At 40.3% G+C, this 20332-nt stretch overlaps 1 protein-coding gene and 1 long non-coding RNA gene across 12 annotated transcripts in view; both read right to left on the bottom strand.

Moving 5' to 3' along the window:
- Window positions 1–12844, bottom strand: part of LOC133409531 (uncharacterized) — a 56434-nt gene extending 43590 nt beyond the window's left edge. For 2 of the 11 annotated variants that reach the window (XR_009769421.1, XR_009769425.1), the window contains exons 1-2: window positions 10412–10679; window positions 2333–2378 (exon numbers count right to left, since the gene is read on the bottom strand). This is a non-coding gene — a long non-coding RNA (uncharacterized LOC133409531). Of the gene's footprint in view, window positions 1–2332; window positions 2379–9906; window positions 10132–10183; window positions 10338–10411; window positions 10680–12739 lie in introns of those variants that run through there. The other 9 variants (XR_009769418.1, XR_009769417.1, XR_009769422.1 and 6 more) reach the window with 8 other exon arrangements.
- A 6287-nt stretch (window positions 12845–19131) lies between these two features.
- The window catches only part of anapc1 (anaphase promoting complex subunit 1), a 34304-nt gene continuing 33103 nt past the window's right edge, over window positions 19132–20332 (bottom strand). Inside the window, 3 exon segments of the mRNA XM_061689657.1 lie at window positions 19132–19191; window positions 19272–19410; window positions 19806–19937. Of these exon segments, the coding sequence (XP_061545641.1) occupies window positions 19188–19191; window positions 19272–19410; window positions 19806–19937 (275 nt within the window). The 3' untranslated portion in view covers window positions 19132–19187.

Below are 20332 nucleotides of genomic sequence, written 5' to 3'. Positions count from 1 at the left end.
CAACAACAACAACAACAACATGTATCTGTAAAGGGCGAGTGCTTCGGTGAATTCAAAGTAAGAGTTTGGGAAAACTGAGCCACTGAGAACGACAGCGGGCTAACTCCATTTTGGGTGAGGAATAGAGAATATATTTTGAGCAAATTGTCGTCTCCATCAAGGTTGAATTCCAATTTTGACCGCCAGGGGGAAGTCATTCGTTACACTCGGCACGTTTCCCGAATTAACGTCGGTGCAACGCTGGGCCAACTCCCGTTTCCACAATTCATAGGTTTTATATTGGGTGTTATCATAAAATGATTAATTTGATACATTTATATAAAAGAGTACATTACACATAAATAACCTAAAATTGTATTCATAGGATATAAATTGAAAACTATTTAGAGACTAAAATGCCAACGACACTAAAATGAGTTTTGTACTTTTTTTTTTTTTTTGAAGCAAGGAGTGCTTTAGCTTGCGTGGCAGCACATCTGCACGTTAGTAGAAGCGCGTGTTATTTGTCATCTTTCGTGAAATGTCGATAGATTTGACGGATGTTTGGACTTAGACCACTATTACACGAAAGCACAGGTGTCAAACTCAAAACCCGGGGGCCAGATGTGGCCCACCACCTCATTTTATGTGGCCCGAGAAATCTAATGATGTGAATCTTATTTTTTCCTCACTAAAATCGGATCCAAGATTGGTTTCACTTCTAATAACGTTACGAGATAAGCATTTTTGTTACCAAAACACTTTTTCAAATAAATTGAGCAATAGTTGAGCAAATTGTTTTCCTTGACTTCATACTTCGAAACTAATTATCCATAATTTTTTTGGTGTATATGTAATAATAGAGGCAGCTATACATGTATATGCTTTCACTGTCATAACGGCCCGCTCAGGGAAACCAGAACTACGGCGCAGTGTGGCGCGCGACAAAACTGACAAAACTGAAAAAAAATGAACTTGGCCCACTCTAGTTCTCAGTGGTTCAAATGTGGACTGGATGTTTTGAGCGGGGCTCCCTCCTATGAAACATAACTGGCTTTGAAGCCAATGCCGTAAACGCGTATGGACAAGGCTAAAATGCTAAGCTAACGTAAATAAAGCTGGCCCAATGAGCATGGACATTATCGTCATATTTGATGCATTAATGTAGCTGTAAATGTGTTCATTTAAAAGGCATTCTTGTATTTAGTAATCATAATTTATTTCATTAAATAACTGGAAATTTCACACCAAAACCAAAAAGGTAAGCAGAGCTGCAGTGTTTGCACAGATTCGCGTTAACTTCGGCTAAGCGGCACGTAATGAAATGTTCAGTGACGTTATCGCCGTGGGAGCGGGAAGGTATTTGTGTTTGCAAATGTGTCCGCTAAATTAAGTAGCAATTCAGCGTCTTGGTGGTGAAGTGCTGCCTGCGTGAGTGAAAATGCAAATATTCACTGAAGCTCGCTTGTAATAGTTGTTTTTTTTTGGGGGGGGGGGGGGGTGGAAATAGTTACTAGAGGGCTTGGAAAACTTGCAAAGTTGGCAACACCGAGTAGTCGTCGCCGCGTCATTGCGATGCCCTAGAACCACCCCTGGTCGTCATGGTAACAGAAGCCTTAATTGCCGTTTACGTCAGGCGGGGGGGGGGGGGAAATAAATAAAAAAATAAAATAAAAAAAAGACAGAACCGCCACCCAGTCAACCTGTTACTCATCGACTGTGCTGCCCTGCTACATCACAGGTTTGTAAGAAATCACTTTTAACAGGTTTTTGACAGTATACGGGCAAGTCGCCTTCCACGTAGTACCATGCCGTGCCACAACGGGCAGCACTGAGCTCTACTGGAAGAGATGCAGTATATAATTAAGCGCAAGAAGAATAGAGACACACAAAAAAAGAGAATATGCCTGTGAGCGTCGTCATATGCTCTGTTTGTATGTGTCGCTGCTCCGTGTGTGTAAAGTAGCAGTTGTTTGAAGGTTTATAATTACTGTAACATTGATGCTAATTTGCATTAGCCTTTCTATAGCTTTTACCATTATACGTTAGCATTAAGCTCGCTGACTTCCGACAAACGGCGACACCCCTCCGTCAATTTGCATCAACCAGTAGCTGTGATGACATCACCAATCACATGACCTCTCCCCCCCAAAAATAAATAAATAAACCCAGCATCACTTTTTCAGGGTCTCTCTTTCGTAATCACCCTACCCCAAAAACCAACGTGCAACAGCGCTGCCAAACCGAGCTGAGACGGACCACCGGCGCACCGCACCTCCAGACATCATCCCGCAACAAATTTTGGGATGAAAAAAAAAAAAAAAAGCAGATTTTGGGGATGATTTTCACTCACCGTTTGTGCCTCTTCGTCGTCTTCAACAGTGGCTCCTCACTTCAAACTGAGCGAGTCGGAAAGAGAAAAAGAGAGAAGGAATGTTTTAATCACAGCCGAGGGAGGAGAGTCCTCTTCCCACGCACGCACAAACGATGTACACACGTCTCACAGAGGCTTGGGGGACAGAGAGGGGGATGAGATCATGGCAAGAACGGAGGGGGAGAAGGGAAAGAATGGAGAGAACCTGAAGATGAGAGGAGGAAATAATGAAGCGAATGAGCAGTGCGGTTCCAACTGAGTCATTTTCAGCTTCCTCAGACGCACGCACCCCCCGCCGAAACGCTCTCCACTTATGACTTCTGAGTGGATACATGTCATGAGAAGAGGGGGGGGAGGGAAGGAAGACGAGCGTGTGACCCTATGCGCAAGAGAGGAAAACAAGTAGCTTCCCTTTTCCCAGGGATCCCAGGAGATTTTTGGGATCTCTTAGGATGAAACGCAGGTTTCGGTTCACAGCCGTACAGTGGAAAGCCGAGCGCAAAGCATGCTGGGAGGCCGCTTGTTTGCATTTCTGAACACGTTAGAAATGGAAATAATCTGTTTCTGGGTCCAAGTCCTAGGGTGGCCGATCACTGGCCCAGGGGCCGTTTGCGGCCAGCTGCGGGTTTTTATTTTTATTTTATTGGCCTGCCGCTCATTCTTATAGTAAAATTAAACGCAGCTGAAATCAAAAGAGGTTAAAATGTTGCCACATACACAATTTTTTTTTTCTTTACAAATGTTTTCAATTGAATGTTACATGATACACTTTTTTTATTATAATTTTTTAAAATGTAAAACAGTTAAACAAAGAAAATAATGGTGAAACAACCTATTTAAAATGTTTTAAGTTGACCATTACAAGATATCACTTTTTATATAAAAAAAAGTATAATTAAAATTTGTCACGTTTTTAATGCCCATTTTTTAAAATAAAATTCCATTTTATAAGCTATCCCACTTTTTATTTTAAAATGATTTAATGAAATAAAATATTAGTTTTATTAATTTTTTTAAATATAAAAGCCGAAACACTCCTGATTTTTATTTTTAAAATGTTTTAAGTTAAATATTACAGCATATTACACTTTTTATTTTAAATTATGTTTTACTGTAAAAAAAAAAAAAAAAATGTGTTGCATGATTTGAATTAACAATTGGAAATAAAATTTGAGATATTTCAGGTTTTTTTAAAATCATTTTCGGAAATGTGAAAAAGTTTCATTTATTTATTATTTTATTTTCATTTGTAAATAAAAATAAGTGACTGCCAAGAGGAGTAATTGCATTAATCATGACACGTACAGTACTGTATATTGCATGCATGACGAAGCCAGCTGTAAAAAAAAAAAATAAAAAATATTTTTTTTTTTAAAAGCCTACTAGAACAGCTATGCTCCATTTGTGCTTCATCCGAGGCACTTTAAACGGTGGCCCGTGTCCTGACTCCCATTGAAAATGAGTTTGAATGTGATTTGTTCATTCTGAACAAAGCCACATGCCCACTTCCAAAAGGGTGTGCACACTTGTGCAACCACATTATGCTGGTTGTTTTTATTTTTTACTTCCCCTGTTGAAAACCTTTAACGAAAAAAATAATAATAAATATTTAGTTGTACAGGTCATAGGTCACGTTAATGGTGGAAGGAGTTTTGAATGATTTCCCCTGGATTATTTTTTTGGGGTATTCCAAAAACCTGGCATTTGAACACAACTTTTTATAGACTTTTTATAACCACTGACTTTTTATAACCACTGCGCACTTGGATGTATCCATCTGTGACCCACCATGCCATATTTTTCAGTCTCAGGATTCTTTCCAGGCATTGTTAATTTCTATTGTGGAAGGCGGCTGTTATGACAAACAACTGGTGTGACGATCCATCCTGTAATCATAAAACGTGTACATTGTGCAAATGGAGTCACGCGGCAGAGCGCTTCGTGGACTACTTTTTTTATTTTTATTTTTATTTCCAGTCGTTTTTTTTTTTTATTTCTATTGTTCATGAAATCCCACCTCACATCACGCCCCCTGTGTGTTGAATTAAAGCTTGCATTTTCGGGGCCCTCAATTATCCAGGTAAGGCCATTGACAGCAGATTCCCATTGGATTTAGTTCCACTGGTGTGTCTGCTTCCTGCCGTTTTGTGTCCAGCGTCATGAGTCAGGCTGGCTGAGAAGAGTCTGACTCACCTCCTCGGGAGTCTAAACACTTTTAGTCTCCAAGGTTACTCGGAGACGAGGCTCTTTGTGCTTCTAATTAGACCACACACACACACACACACACACACACACACACACACACTGGACTTTTGTCTTATCTGCGTGTGTGTTTGCGTGTGTGTGCACATGTGTGTGCGGTCTAATGGCATGACGTGTGAGTACGAAAGTACCCGCCTGCGTCTACTGATTCCGACCACCAAGCGCGATTTCCCAAAAGTGAGAAAAGTCTTGGTCAACACAATGAGTCGTCACGTGTATTTATTTCATACGAATAGCATTAGAAAGTAGTCAATATTAATGTTATTGAATTTATTTTATCAGGAGGAAGCGTTCCAAAAAAAATGTTGCATTCAAAACTGCTGGGAAAGCGGAAACTCTCCAATTGGAGCATAACATTCCACTCAAATGTTTTTTTTTTTTTTTTTTTTAAAAAGCTTGTACATTGTTGCTAACTGCAGTTTGGCAAATGGTGAATACATAAAAAAAAATATATATATTTTTTAAGGAGGCTTTAAAATGTTGAATTCCTCTTCTTGTTAAAGTTTAATGCACAATGGGAAACGGCATAGATGGGCTAACGGACATCTGAAATGTGGTGGCGTTAACGTGTGAAGTATCGGATATTTGAACATGGCATATATTCTTTATCCTCTGCGAAGAACGACTAATATTACTGCGGCTTACTGAGTCATGAGTAGTCACAAAACTCTTCTTTGTTTGTGTCTCTGCATGACTGTATTACACTGCCCCCAGTGGCCAAGTGACACACACCAGAAGGAGCCACACGATGAGTTCATCACGGTGAACAAACTGTTCAATTCTTTAGATTCTATTCAATTGTGTCATTATTGTGAGTTGTGCTAAATTAAAATAATTTGAAATGCTAATTGATGGGGGGGAATACAAAAATAAATATTCAGAGCAAAGTGGGGGTGTTTGATCCGTAATCCTATTAAAGTGTTGTGTAATAAAACGTTGAAAAACAAGCAGAAGTTGACAAATTTACTCAGTGACAGTGAACGCACCACTGACTTCTTCTGTTAAGAGTCAACAAACAAACACACGAACACGCGCGCGTGTGTGTGTGTGTGTGTGTGTGTGTGTGTGAGAACGAAACCTTGAAGAATTCTCACCACTCACGTTGTCTTCGCTTGACACATTTCAACCAATCAATACACGCAGCCGACGGCGTCGACCAATCAATAGCGCCTATTCCCAAAGGGGAGCGAGACTTCAAAAAGTACAGGCCACGTGCGGTCAAATCGATACCGCCCACACGATTACAACTTCGCTTCGTCTTCGCTGGTTGCCCCGTCGTCAACAAATAAAAAAACTAGAACAGAAATCACTCATACAAATGCAGTCTATCATGGTAAAATGTTTGTCATGATTTTTTTCCGATTTTATATATATATATATATATATATATGAGAGGGTCAAAAAATAAGTGATGCCATAAGACTTAAAATGATCTGCTTCGATTTACATACATATAAAATGATTTCATCTATAATGCAACAGAAATAGCCGAAAATGGAAAGATGAAGATTCTATTTTTTTTAATAAGATGTAGTTCTCCACTTGTACAGCAGATGGAGGCAGAGTTGCGCTGCAGTGTTAGGTTTGGACGGGATGTAATTTCGCCTTTCTGACGCTGAGTGGTGCTATAGGACAGTTATTAAAAATGAATTGTGATTTTTTTTTTTTTTTTTTTTTTAAACCCCCACACACACATTGCGGTTCACAATCCTTTGTATACGCACTGCAAAGACTAAACTGAGAAAATTACACCGTAATATTATATTTTCAACCCCTACATAAATATTGTTGCATTTATTTGATGACTATTCTGTTAAAGGCTGACTTTTGGATGTAAGTGTGCCTCATGAAGCGGGCTGGGAGTATTTAAAAAAAAAACTGCTGGAAAAAAATATGAGATGTATATATATGCAAATATTATTTGTTAGAGCAAACAGACTACCGATGAAACATATGTGCGCGTGCTAAATGCAAATATTGACACACGGCCGGCCTTTAGCGTATTATGTCCTCGCCAGTGCAGTTTCACACAATAGTACGTGAAGGCGCTATTATTGCGACGAGCCAAAAGTGAGTTTTGCGAGTGAGACTTCTTAATGTTGTCGCAGTAGCTTCGATTCATTTGAATGGGCAAAATTAGCATCATCAATGCTAAATGCCAATGCTAACAGTCTGAACACAACCTTGGGAGAGCTTTCAAAACGTCCTCTGTTTATTTTTCTTGTTCAAACTATTGAAACATGCTCATTCCCGCAAATACTAATGCTAATCTCACTCAATGAGGCACCTTAAAGTGGCCGCAGTAGCGAACTGCCAAGCTCCCTTTCACTTGAATGAGCAAAATGTCCATTTTAAAATGCTGCATGCTAATGCTAACATTTTACATATAGCAGGAAACTGCATTTTCTTGTCTACAAACATTTCTAGTGAGGGAATTTCAAACAAATATAAATAGATTTCAGTTTAAACCTGGCATTTCTTGTATGTATAAAAAAAATAAGGCTTTAAAAAAAAAAAGAGGAACAAGTTTGTTAACTTGTTAAGAAGGCACAATTTTATCCAACTGTGATATCTCAGACAGAACACTAGGGGCCACTGCATAAAAATATTACATCAAAAAGCATAGAAGAAGAGAAAGAAACAAAGAAGAATGTAGCTTCATGTTGAACAGATGCTAACTGTGTTCAGACTGGGAAATAAAGTGAATTAAAATAAGAAATACAAGACTTATTCTTGAGAACACTCGACTGACTAAACCAGACTGTAATGAACAGGAAGCCCAGATAGCGCATGGCCGGCCCGCCGTGTCACCATTTGCGTGATCGCTCACAAAGCTAGCTGCTACTGCTAATGAAAAATGAGCATCGGTGACGTCAAGCCACGCAATTCCCACAATGCGAATGTGGATTTTTTTTGTTGTTGTTGCAATATTCCTTCCTTCTTTTCAAGTCAATGGTCTTAAGTCCGAGTGAAGTCACGTGTCATTGCTGTTCAAGTCCAAGTCGTGTTGTCGACTCTAAAGTCATCAAATTCATGATTAGAGTCTGACTCGAGTCCAAGTCGTGTGACTCGAGTCCACACCCCTTTTTAAAGCTTTATGGGTGAGGTGCCTTAAAGTCGCTGTAGTAGCTGACAGATCCGAAAAATTAGCTTCAATGCCAAATGCTACTGCTAACATAAGCGAAGAGTCTCAATCCATGCATAAGTGGAGCTTTTAGAAGTACTGACCACCTTGCACACAATCATATGAACAAGCAAAATAAGCATAGTCCATGCTAAATGCTACATGCTAACAATTGAAACCCAACCACAGTGAAAGATTGTGAAAAGTCCTAAGTAGGACTGCAAAATGCTTCTAAAAAAACACATACATAAGACTACACTTTGGCATACTTCCTGTTGCTGCTAAATGCTAATGCTTAAAACTGTGAAAGAAGCAAAACAATCGGTAGAGCTTCTCAAGGTTCTAAGTATCGGTTACCCGTCTCTCCACTCCGGGGGCAGCAGTGTGGGCCTGTAAAATACAATGTAGTCAGCTTGATAGGTGTATCGTGGGGGCACATTTGCGGATTCTGGCTAGCAACAGGTGACGGTGACCAGGAGCACAAGGGCGACTGGCAAGTAACTAGGGTCAAATCATTAGGTACACACACATAGGAACAACACTACACTTCAATGTAGCAGACATCAAGAGCGAGTTCGAGCTCGCTCAGATCGCACAACCAGGAAACTGCTGTCACACAATGACACACACACACACACAATACAATGTGATCCCAAACAACAATCATGTTTAAATAAAGCCCGTCTAAATAAAACATGCAAACACACCCAGCTATTGTCCACGTATCTATGACTCACACACACACACACACACACACGCCTCACATCCGGCTACACACGCCTCACATCCGGCTGGTGTGTGTGTGTTAGCCACATGAATGGAGTAAAGTGGGACAGGGAAAGCCCACGTGACACGCGTTGTGTCATTTTGAAAGTCCCACTACCATGCTAACCTTTTGCAGCCTGCTGAAGGAGCACGAGTTCAAGTACGGTCGGAAATGTGAACGCCACATCAAGACGAGATGAATAAATAGAAATATTCATGACTATGATCTTAATTGCTAACACTGTTAACATGTTTTGGGCAGCACGGTGATTCGCCTGTTTGGGCTTAGCGTCACACAATGCTAAGTCAATGGGACTTAAACATGTATTCATTGTGCTTGTGAGAGGAGCTACAGCAACCATTCACATTCACACCTATGGACAATTTAGTCTTCAATGAACCCAATATTCACGTTTGTGGGAGGAAGCGGGAGTACCCGGAGAAAACCCTCGAGACTCCAACGTGTCTGTAATTTACTTAATTTAATTGACCAAATAGAAACTGTATCAACATTTAGTGGATTGTTTGTTCAAGTTGTCATCGAACACATTTACCCCCCCCCCCCCCCGAAATCCCTGTCCCAATATTAGACGCTCAAGCGCAGGAGCTTCCTGCTAGGCCTTGGGAAGCTGATATCATCGCATGCCTTTGGTGTTTTGACACACACAAAACGAGCCTGATGTCCTTGAAGTGAATCTTGATCAAAGGTTCTCCAATGCCACATTGTCCCAAAATGGGATAAAAGTTCAACTGAGCTAATTTAAAAAAAAAAAAAAAAAAAAAAAAAAAAAAAGTTGAAAAAAGCTCTTAGACCCGAGTGGGCAAATTTTCTTCCATTGATTTATTTATTGTTTCCCCAAAAGGTTACTTAAAACTTATTTATTCAACTGGTTAATTGATTTATTGTAAATATAGAACTAATGGGCAAATACCTTTGTATACGTTTAAATTTTTAAAACAATGATAAAGTTAGTTTAATACAATTAAAATGAGAATAAATCAATATTTTCTATTATAATTAACTATATGACTTTTAACACTAGCTTTTTTCCCTCCGTAACCCTTGAGAAAAGTTTACCCACCATTGTCTTATATCAATGTCGTCTACGTTCTCTTATTTTGACTAGCTGCTGGAGCCACCCAGGCGCCAGTTGAGAATCGTTCATCTTATTTTTGATTTTAGCGATCTGAAATCAGCAGGGGCATCTCGCTCGTGTCGCAAAAGTCCCCCCCCCCCCCCTCCCCGCTAAACCTAAATTGACTTGTTGCTTCTTTTTGTCCGTGTTCCTCTCTAATTCTGCTATTTAGCACATTACAAATACACGACGCGCCTTTTCCCAACACATTTAAAAATGAGAATATTCACTGCTAGCACATTTCAAAGAAACGAGTCGTTATTCACCCGGATGGAGTAGTTTCCCCACAACGCCTGAACGCAGCATCTCTCTCAGCGACTTCCTGGCCGTGAAGCTTTTTCGAACTTCTGAGTTTAACACTCCCGTTTTGCTTTAACTACGCGTATCCGTGTACTTGACGAATTCACTAAACCTCCCCATTGTGTGTATAAAAGTGGGCCACAACAACAACACACACACACACACACACACACACACACATACGAAGAAAACATTCCCGGAATGTCACAAGATTCCACGCGCCACGCGCAGTGACGTCACCACCTGAGAATGAAGTGAGCGGATCAGCTGTGCTGTCTTCATTGTACATCCGCCCTACTCGGAAATGTTAGCTTCGATGAATTGAAAGTTTTGAACGGAGAGGAAAAAAGGGAAGAGGAAGGCCGAGCGAAGCTGTTTTACACACACACACACACACACACTTTCTTATCATATCACACACGCGCCCGCGCGCACACACTTGCTTTGAATTAATGTAGAAAGTGAACTTACACAACATCAGCAGCAGCAAAGTTTGGGCCCCAAACTTTCTTTACTTTTCTTTCTGTTTTAAACGCAACACCTATTTGCTTACAACTTTTGCATTTCTTTTTAAAAAAAATAAAAAAAGACGCGCCATGCATTTATATTTTTAACAAAAAATAATACTACTAATACTAAAAATAATAATAATGCCCAAACCACGTCGATCTTTTTCTCCCTGCAGCAAACGTCCCTGCCAACGCCATTCAAGTGAAGCTGCTGCACGATTCGCCGAGTTCGAGTATCCACCTCTGGTCACACGCCCACAACCTCCACCCACCATGAATGGAGACACGTCATTCATTGGACACCGTGCAGTCACGTGACTTGAATGGATTTGGGGAGCACTTTTACTTCTCGCCATCCATCCATCCATCCATCCGTTTTCTTTTAATCGCGGGCGTGCTGGAGCCTATCCCAGCTATCGACGGGCGGGAGGCGGGGTACACCCTGAACCGGTCGCCAGCCAATCGCAGGGCACATAGAAACAAACAACCATTCGCACTCACATTCACACCTGCGGGCAATTTAGAGTCTTCAATTCATGCATGTTTTTGGGATGAGAGAGGAAACCGGAGTGCCCGGAGAAAAGCCACGCAGGCACGGGGAGAACATGCAAACAAACTCCACACAGGTGGGGCCGGGATTTGAACCCCGGTCCCCAGAACTGTGAGGCAGATGTGCTAAGCAGTCGCCCACCGTGCTGGCACTTTTACTTCTATTGAAATGTATTTATATTATTTCTCAAAATATATATATATTTTTTTTTTTTGACGAAGCTGCGCAACATTCCGTTTTCTTAATATGTTTGTGTATAAAAATATAATTGAGCAAAAGGTGTAAAACGATTTTATTTCCTAAATTAAAAAAAAAAAAAGCAAAATATTTTCACATTTCAGTCATTGGCCTGTTTTAACAAGTTTATTCATACACACTCATGTCCCAACGTCTTACGAATTCATCACCCTCATCAATGGTTATTCAGATGTGTGTCAGTGCGTGTGTGTATATATATATATATATAGAGAGAGAGAGAGTTTAGTCATTTATTTCTGTTATGGTGTTTTCCCATACCACCCTGTCTTCATAAAGTTGAAGTAGAATAGTCCAAGAGGTGACAAAAGTCAGTATTCACCTTTAGAACAAATGTTTACTTTTTGAATGGGGCAGAGTATTAGATCCTGAGGAAGAATCAGTGAATTGTGTGATTGGTCTTCAAGGTTGTACTGAGCTTATGACAGCTAGAACTGTGACACTTGACCATTGATCCTACATTACATATTAACAACTATCAAATATATGCAATATAAGTGTGCAAATGTAAAGGAGAAAGACAAAAAAAGGGGGGCAATGTAGCGAACCCTGACGTACACCATCATCACTCAGTCTAAAGCTGTTTTCTTAGATGCATTTTTGTTGTTGTTTTCAGGATTTCAGAATCAGAATCAGAATCAGAATCATCTTTATTTGCCAAGTATGTCCAAAACACACAAGGAATTTGTCTCCGGTAGTTGGAGCCGCTCTAGTACAACAAACAGTCAATTTACAGAACACTTTGGGGACATAAAGACATTGACAAAAAACAATTGTGCAAAAAGATGCAGAGTCCTCTAGCACTTAGAGCAGTTCGAACGACTAATATTGCAATAGTCCGGTGCAATGACCATTGTGCAAAGGGCGCTGAGACTTCAAGGAGTGTATGCGGTTTAAAGTGACAAGTAGTGCGATCATCTGGGACAATGTCGGTTGTGCAAATGTTACAGATACTCCTTTAAGGGAATTCACTAAAAACCGCTGGCATATGATGCCACACAGAATGCAAAATGCAAGCAAAAAAAACTGGCGCAAAGTAGTAGACCCTAAGGTACACCAGAAGTACACCTAAAAGTGTTTTGATGCATCTTTTGAGTGGTCTGAAGGTTTCAAGGCATCAAACAACTCCATAACACAGAAGCTATGTAAAATATCTTACGCAAGACGGTATGGTATGTAAAATAGGAAACAAAAGTGGGACAAAGTAATAAAGCTTGTTTTCGGCTGTAAAGTGTGTAAAATGGTATGAGAAAATAGTTAGATGCATGTAAAAACTACGACTTAGACACCATCTTAAGACAGTAAAACTAGTATCTGGGGGTGTGTGTATGTATGTGTGCGCGGGTGTGTGCTTATCTGGCTTCCTCTCGATATGCAGATAATATTAAAAGTAGCTGCGCATGGCAGGCCACTACATTGGGCCCATTTTCATAGTCACAGAGGAAGTCAAACAAGAAGTGGTGCCAGAAAGGACACAAAACTCACCATGCTTTCCACTTCTTTACAAAAGCGCAGTCACACTTCTCCATTCCGAGGCAGGACGTAAAAAAATTACCTGGTTGGAGTTCCCAGAATAGACTGCGAGGTGAAGTAACTGCAGTGTGGTGACCTCCTGCAAGGTGAGGAGAAGGGTGGCGGAAGTGCAGATGTGATGACATCCTCCCTCATGAAAGACAGGAATTACACAAGTTTTGTTTTTTTCATTTTGAAACTGATTTTATTTTGAAATATCCTCCACGCAGAACACTTGTACATTACTGTAAACTGTCAGAGAGGTAACCGTCTAACAATGTGAAACGATCAATTTCATTTTCTATGGTCTGCATCACACTTTAAAGCGGGCGACCAAACGGCCATTTTTTTTAAAAAAAATTTTGTAAGCCAAGTTACTTTTAGTAACCTTTGACCTTTGGCCAGCATGCATTCTTCAGCTGTCATACGGCTCATGTTTCAGTTAAGTGTGAGAAGTGGTGAAACAGCATGATGTTCATTGTTGCTTTGCTCCCCCCCATTACCAGGGACAAATTCCTTGTGTGTTTTTGACATACTTGACAAATAAAAGAGGATTCTGTGGCACACTGTTATTTACATACACAGTGGAACCTCGGGTTTCCTATGCCCTACTTTTCATGATTTGGTTAGCAACCGTGGTTTATTTTTTTGGGGGTACAAATTTTCTCCTGGTTCGTACGTCCGCTTGGTTTTTATATTTATTTCACATTGTTTTGGGATGTAAAGCGATTGTTATTTTCTATTCTAGATCTAAATATCAAATCCAAGTACAATCCTAGTCCTAATTTTTTTTGTTAATATTTGTGGTTGTCTGGAACGGATTAATTGGATTCACGTGATTTCCTGTGAGAAATATTGTTCTGGATTTCGTACTTTGGTTTTAGTCAGTCTTTTCGGAACAGATGAATCACAAAAAACACCATATCGCTTATAGAAAACGACGAGACAACTTCATGAAAAGCTCAATTGTCATATTGTCCACTCGTTCATCTTATCATAATCATAGATACTGTAAGTGTTCAAGGCCGGAGTGTGTGGGCAGACGCCTGGCGCTTTTCATGTCTTATATACCGTAGGTAACCTCGAGTCATTCGGGAATTCTTTCTTTTCGGATTGTTTACAGGACGTGCCAGTTGCGAGGAGAGACCGTGTGTGGGAAATGAAAAGCGAAAGTAATAGGAGCGACGCCCAAGCTAAAATGCACATTTTCATGCAACCTCGAGTCATTCGGGAATTCTTTCTTTTCGGATTGTTTACAGGACGTGCCAGTTGCGAGGAGAGACCGTGTGTGGGAAATGAAGAGCGAAAGTAATAGGAGCGACGCCCAAGCTAAAATGCACATTTTCATGCAAGATCGAATCGAGACATGTTAGCAAGGGCGAGCGAGGAGTTCAGATCCACTGCATCCCCTCCTCTCAGTGGAAGACCGGAGTTACTCTGCAATCATTGGTCCTGCTGTATTAAAAATACTCAAGTCAGCTCACTTCACAGCATGCAACAGTTTAGCAGATAGTCACCGATTTCAAGCTGCTTATTGCCACGCCCAGTTGAAGTTGACTTTCAAACGAAACATAAAACGAAGAATTACGCGTTTTGCATATATAAGAACCAAATAGCTTTGGCTTTTGAAGGGCCACTTAGCTTAATGCTAACAAACACTGATAAAAGCCATAGACGGGCTAAGGAACAGCATCCGTCTCAAAACCCTTGCAGCAATGGATATTCGAACTCAACGGGTGGAACAACACATGTAGACAGACAATATGACAATACTTACAGGTGTATATTCACTAAGCTCCCCGAAAAACATAACTGCAGCATACTGAGGAGTTGTGACCGTCTCCATGTAGATCTGTGTCTGTATTATGCCACCCCCAGGTTGTCAAGGCGCACACCAGAAGGAGCCGCACAATCACAATGAATTACTCATAATGCACAAAATGTTTTTTTTTTAATGTTCTATTTAATCATGTTATTTCCATATGTTTATAAAAAGTACAGGAGGAGGTTGGAACAGATTCACGGCATCGCCATTCATTTCAATGGGGAAAGATGATTTGAAATTCGAGTGTTTTGAGTTTCGAGCACGGTCACTGAACGAATTTAACTTGTATCGCAAGGCACCGCCGTGCTTCATTTGAAGCCAAACGTTAAATAGAATTCTGTCTATTTCCAGAGCAGCTTTTTCCAAACTGTTCAATTAGTCAAAATCATTTTTGTGATGGCTCACTTTTAACATGGGAAATCATTTGATTGTGCAGATCTACCTAATGTTGTGCAACGTACAGGTAAAAAGAAAAACACTGACGCAAAGGTGTGGTCTTTTGTTCCGGGTCACCACAAGCGGACCGTGAGACACTCCTGTGTTGCGAGACGTGAGAAAAGCTCACAGCGACACTCCCACGTTGGCTTATTAAGAAAACAAACGTGACACACACAGTCGTCCTACTAAAAGCGAACACAATCAGCTCGATGTCTGCAGGAAGAAAGCTGCTGTGATCGGAATGATTGCGATGATAATTATTATGAGTTGGTATTGAGAAAGGCGGAGGCCACCTGGGTTGGTTCTTCTTTGTTTCAGGACAAGCATTCCTTTTTCTGCGCAAATATTTCCTCTATCAGCAGAATGTAGCACAGTATTTTCAATATAAACACAGCTCAGGAAAAAATGCAATTGGATTGGCGAGGGTTGCACAAGCACTCTTACTTTTTGAACATCCAGACAACGTGTGATGAAAGAACTTGAAGAATGACCCAACTGTGTGGCGTAAGAGTTAGTACTGGAAGTATTCGACTTAAAACAGTAGGTAATTTAAAAAAAACAAAAAAACATACCGCACATACCTGCCATGCTTTTGTTTTGAAAAGCTATTTTTACTTTAGTTTTCAACCACCATCAAAGTGGAAGGTTGAAATATTTGTCGTGTCTCACTTTACAATGACAAAAATAACTTTTTTTAAAATTAGAATTATGCTGAAAGGCCAAAACATGACGTATACTTGCACAATCCATGTACAACTTGACCAAGTCATTGTTATTATTATTATTAATAATACAGATTTATACATCTATTATAAATGATGATAAAGTCAACCATGAGGGTAGGGACGGACTCAGCGAAAACCTGTGAGACAAAGACTATGGCCTGACTAAATGAAGCTTCTCCCCTCACTTCTACATAGTTGCTTGCCAACAAGATGACGCCAAAGCAACATTTTGTATATTAGACATGGCGAAAACAGGTGAGTTTTTCAGCGAAGAACAGAGGATAAGTTTCCCACCGAAAATCGCAGGCAACAGGCAAATTTGTGAATGCCGAACCGCGAATATGGGTTTCATTGTCGTCTTTTTTTTTTTTTTTTTTTTTGCCTGATACTGTCAGAGATTTGTTCATTTATCGCATATCACAGTTCAACGTCTGGTTCCATGGTTATCATCATTTCCCATTTCCCATCATCAGTACCCTTCTGCGGTGGCATTATTATTATTATTATTTAGCTACAGGAGAGTGTCAAAATGCTAAAAACGGCTCTCGGCAGGATGAAATGCAGGGTTTATATGCACAATAATAAACACATTTTTACATTTATATTACGGCAACACTGTGTTGATGAAAAAAGCCTGAGCCAAACTGATGGGGTTCCTCAGGGCTTACTACTTTGACCCACTTATTTGACTAGATTTAGCATACTGCATATCCATCCATTTTCTATCGTGCTTGTTCTTTTAAGAGTTGCAGGTAAGTTGACTATTGTCTATCACAAAGCTGACTTTGGCCATGGGACGTGGTCAATTGCAGGGTACATATAAACAAACAACCATTCACACATATGGACAATTTAAGTCTTCAATGTACCTAACGTGCGTTTTCGGGATATGTGAAGAAGTCTGAGAACCCGTAAAAAAAACAACGCACACCCAAATGCTAAACAGGAGGTAACCGTGCTGCCATACTGCATGTGATGTACATTTTTATAGTTCTCTGTATTTTATTACATGAAAAGTCCTGAGATAATGAAGTGCATGCGATAAGACTTAGCCTATGATTACTTTAAAAAGGAAGTCATAAAATAGGAGGACATAAATGGATGGCACAAGGCTTTAAAATGTACTAAATGAGCAAGCGTGTGTTGTCTTTGTTATACAGCAGATAAATATGAGTGTAGAAAAGGGATGGGATGGGCAAAAAAACGTCTGCAGGATGTTACAGTATTTCGTCTCGTGGTCTTGGCATGAGGACTCCACAATGTGGGTGTGGAATGTTAATAATTTACTTCAAAGTCTTGAGAAGGGATTTTCAGGAAGCAAAACCGGAGACACTTTCAAACCTGAACATCTTTGATGATCCGGAAGACACTCGCAGTTCGGACCCTCGTGAGCATTTAAAGACGAGATGAAATGACTTCCAGGAAACGGAAGACACTCGCTATCAGCGAGCTGAACGCACAGCAGGCCACTGAAGGCCTGGCTATCTCGCAAGTTTTACCGCGATAGCGCAGTCAGACGCAACATAGAGCGCATTAATGGAGCGCAGTTACATGAACATAGTTGGAAGGGAGCGTGAGAGGAGACTGGGTGGGCCACTTGCTTGTTTGTTTGCGTGTTTATCACTTGCTGAGGAATGTTCTCACAGCTGCTGGAAAACTGGAGATTATAAGACATTGTTAGGCGTAAATGCTGCTTCTCCACCACTTTCGAGTGCTACAACCACTGCTGGAATGTACACGCCTTCGGAAGAAACATAAAAAGTTGAACTTTTAAAAAAAATAATAATAATAAATAAAAAAATAAAAAAAAATAAAAAGTTCTGATCTCCAGACTAAAGAAAGAGCCACTTAAAAGACTGCAAACGTTCTGATAAAAATGTCAGCTGGTGGTGATGATTTTTTTTTTTTTTTTTTTTTTATACAAATAGTTGGGACCCTAGAATGCCTGCCCAAACATCAATTGTGAAATTTAACAATCAAATGAATCTTTCATTATCTGAAATGCATCTGAGGGAGCCGTTCTTAACTTCTGCTCCACTTCTTAAGTAACACTGGGGCTAATTTACATGATAATACTGAGCTTCTTTGTCCGTGATTTGGGAGCTAGGCTGGGCAAACATCCAGAGCCACTGTCAGGTGACAGCCGACCCCTAGCTGAAATACTATCATGCAAAAACACACACATGGCTGTGAAGTCATTGGCTGGCTTGCTTTTCAGGCTCTGTTCCTGCAGTCATTGGGCAGTCCATTTGTCAGTCATTGTACAAAGGATCAACGATAACACTGCACGTGAACTTACATTTTTATTGAGGTTTTCATGGCGTTGGGTGAGGAAAAAGTTTTTAAAAAGTAGGCTTATTAGTACTGTTTTGGGTTGCTTTTTTTATCACGCGTAATCTACTGATTTGGCAGGTTTTAAAGGCTACTCATGTATTAGAAGTTAAATATTCTGTCATAAAACAAAGTTGTTTGGATGATAAAAGTAACGGAGCATTATAATGTACAGTAAAAGGAACACTAACATAACTAATACCTTCAAATGATATTAATTAGTAAGTTATTACATCATAATTTGACAATTTGCTTCCAACAGGAGTTTTGCTTTTTTAAATCTGTTTTTATTCAAATGAGAATTTAAAGTTCATGGGCCTTAAAGCCCAGAGGGAGTTCATACACAAACACACACGAGTGTTTTTGTAAGTGCCTAAATGCAAATGCGTGATACCAAAACTCAACAAATGCGTTGCTACTAAAGGATTTTTTTATTAGGCATATCTTTTTTTTTTAATTCATCACATCAGACACATAAGAAGTCAAACTTGGTTGAGTCACTAATTTTGCAAGCGAACACTGCGAGTCCTGTCATGTGAGGGGCGGGGGGGAAACACCCGGAACCAAGCAACCGCCTGTTTTTAATTACGGACTCAGTTTTGAATGACTTTTATGGAACATTGCCAACCACACACAAACATAAACAACTCACCAAAAGTTAGGAATATTAGGCTTTTGGGTGAAATTTTAGGATGAACCTAAAATACACCAAAACCTTTACGGGACTGAAACAATCAACAGTTGGACATGAGCAATTCAAAATTTGAGCAGTTGAATTAAGTTCACCTGTAAAAGTTATCGTGCATTTAGGTTCAACCTGAAATTTCATTTTAAAGCCCAATATCATGTAACTTTTTGTGAGTAGTGTATTTTAGTGACAATACACACCGGTGTGCTCCCAGCATTCAGTGAACCTGACCAGGAGCAAATACAAAAATAAACTGCGTGCAGGCTCTTTATCTTCGACACAGACGACTTTTGTCTTTGGGCGAGTCGACAAACCGGCCAGCAACCTTCAACTTTACAAAGAACTACATAGAAACATTGTATTTACAAATGGGAAGAAACTAAGTCTGTATTCCCAAACAGATTTCCTTCCAGATTACCTGTAACACATGCAGAAAGGCCACCTTGTCTGTCTGTTGTTCGAAGGTCGTATAAGGCTATGAAAGAACGCAAGGTTCACCGTGCGAGCATCGGGAAGCCAGGCAGCGTCTGCGGCCTGGTTGCGGCCTCCAGCAGGACCGGAGCGAGCCTCAGCAGGTCTCTGAGCGGGATTCCCAACCGGCCGCTGCTGGTCAACAAGTCCCTGAGCGAAGTGCACCCTTGGATAGGAGAGGATGCAACAGTTGTTAGTGAAAGTTACGGAAAACTCTTGCGGTGTATTTTTTTTTACAAAATCAAATAATCTGCGAGCCATGTAATGTTTCAGGGTAATGTAAGAAGTAATGTATCCAAGTGTTTTGAGATCATCATAGTTTGTGGTATATTTACAGTCTCAACTGTTAACATAAACAATTGTAAACATTTTTAGGTGGAGAGAATTACTCCCAGTTTTTCATTTGCAGGGCTTGCTTTGGCATCTTTTATCTGCCTTGTTCTGATAATGCATCTGTGAGCCAACGTTACGTGGCAATTCAGGAAATTGACATCGTACCGCCCCAAAACAGAGTGTCTCCGACTTGGCAACGACCCATAGTATCCTTCAATCATTTCCTACCTTGAAGCTGCGCAAGTTTGTTCCTGAGGCAGGGGACAGAGCGATAGACCAGGAAGCAGGCCAACATGGGAGAACCGGCACCATCCAAGGGGACCTCGCCGCGAACGTAAGCCCTCAACGCTGAGCTGTTGTCTGGAGGAACAAATGCACATAATACTTTCTTCGCGCTTTCAAGAATCCTACTGATTTGCAATATTTGCCACCAGTGAGAAATCTTGTACAAAACCCCCAGGGTTTATCCCAGCAAGCAAAACCTGTTTTTAATACAATGTTCCCGATCATATTCATGATTTACTATACACAAAATCAAATGTGTGGCGTTTCTTTGGGAAACTATACTTCGTTATTCGCTGAAAATTATATTTGCTGTTTCTGTGCTCAATCCGTAGCCCATTCTAATACGCAAGTATTGATTTGGCACCATCTTAAGGCATCTTGGTGCCAAGAAACAATGTTGAAGGGGAAAGGAGTTTCATTTCGTAAGGCTAAAGACCTGTCTAATAGAAAGTTCAGTGGAAGTTAAAGTT

This window comes from Phycodurus eques, chromosome 11 (genome assembly GCF_024500275.1).
Source record: "Phycodurus eques isolate BA_2022a chromosome 11, UOR_Pequ_1.1, whole genome shotgun sequence".
In the NCBI taxonomy this organism is placed as follows: Eukaryota; Metazoa; Chordata; class Actinopteri; order Syngnathiformes; family Syngnathidae; genus Phycodurus; species Phycodurus eques.
Note: the sequence above shows the minus strand (reverse complement) of the source record. Positions and strands in the feature narration are given on the sequence as shown.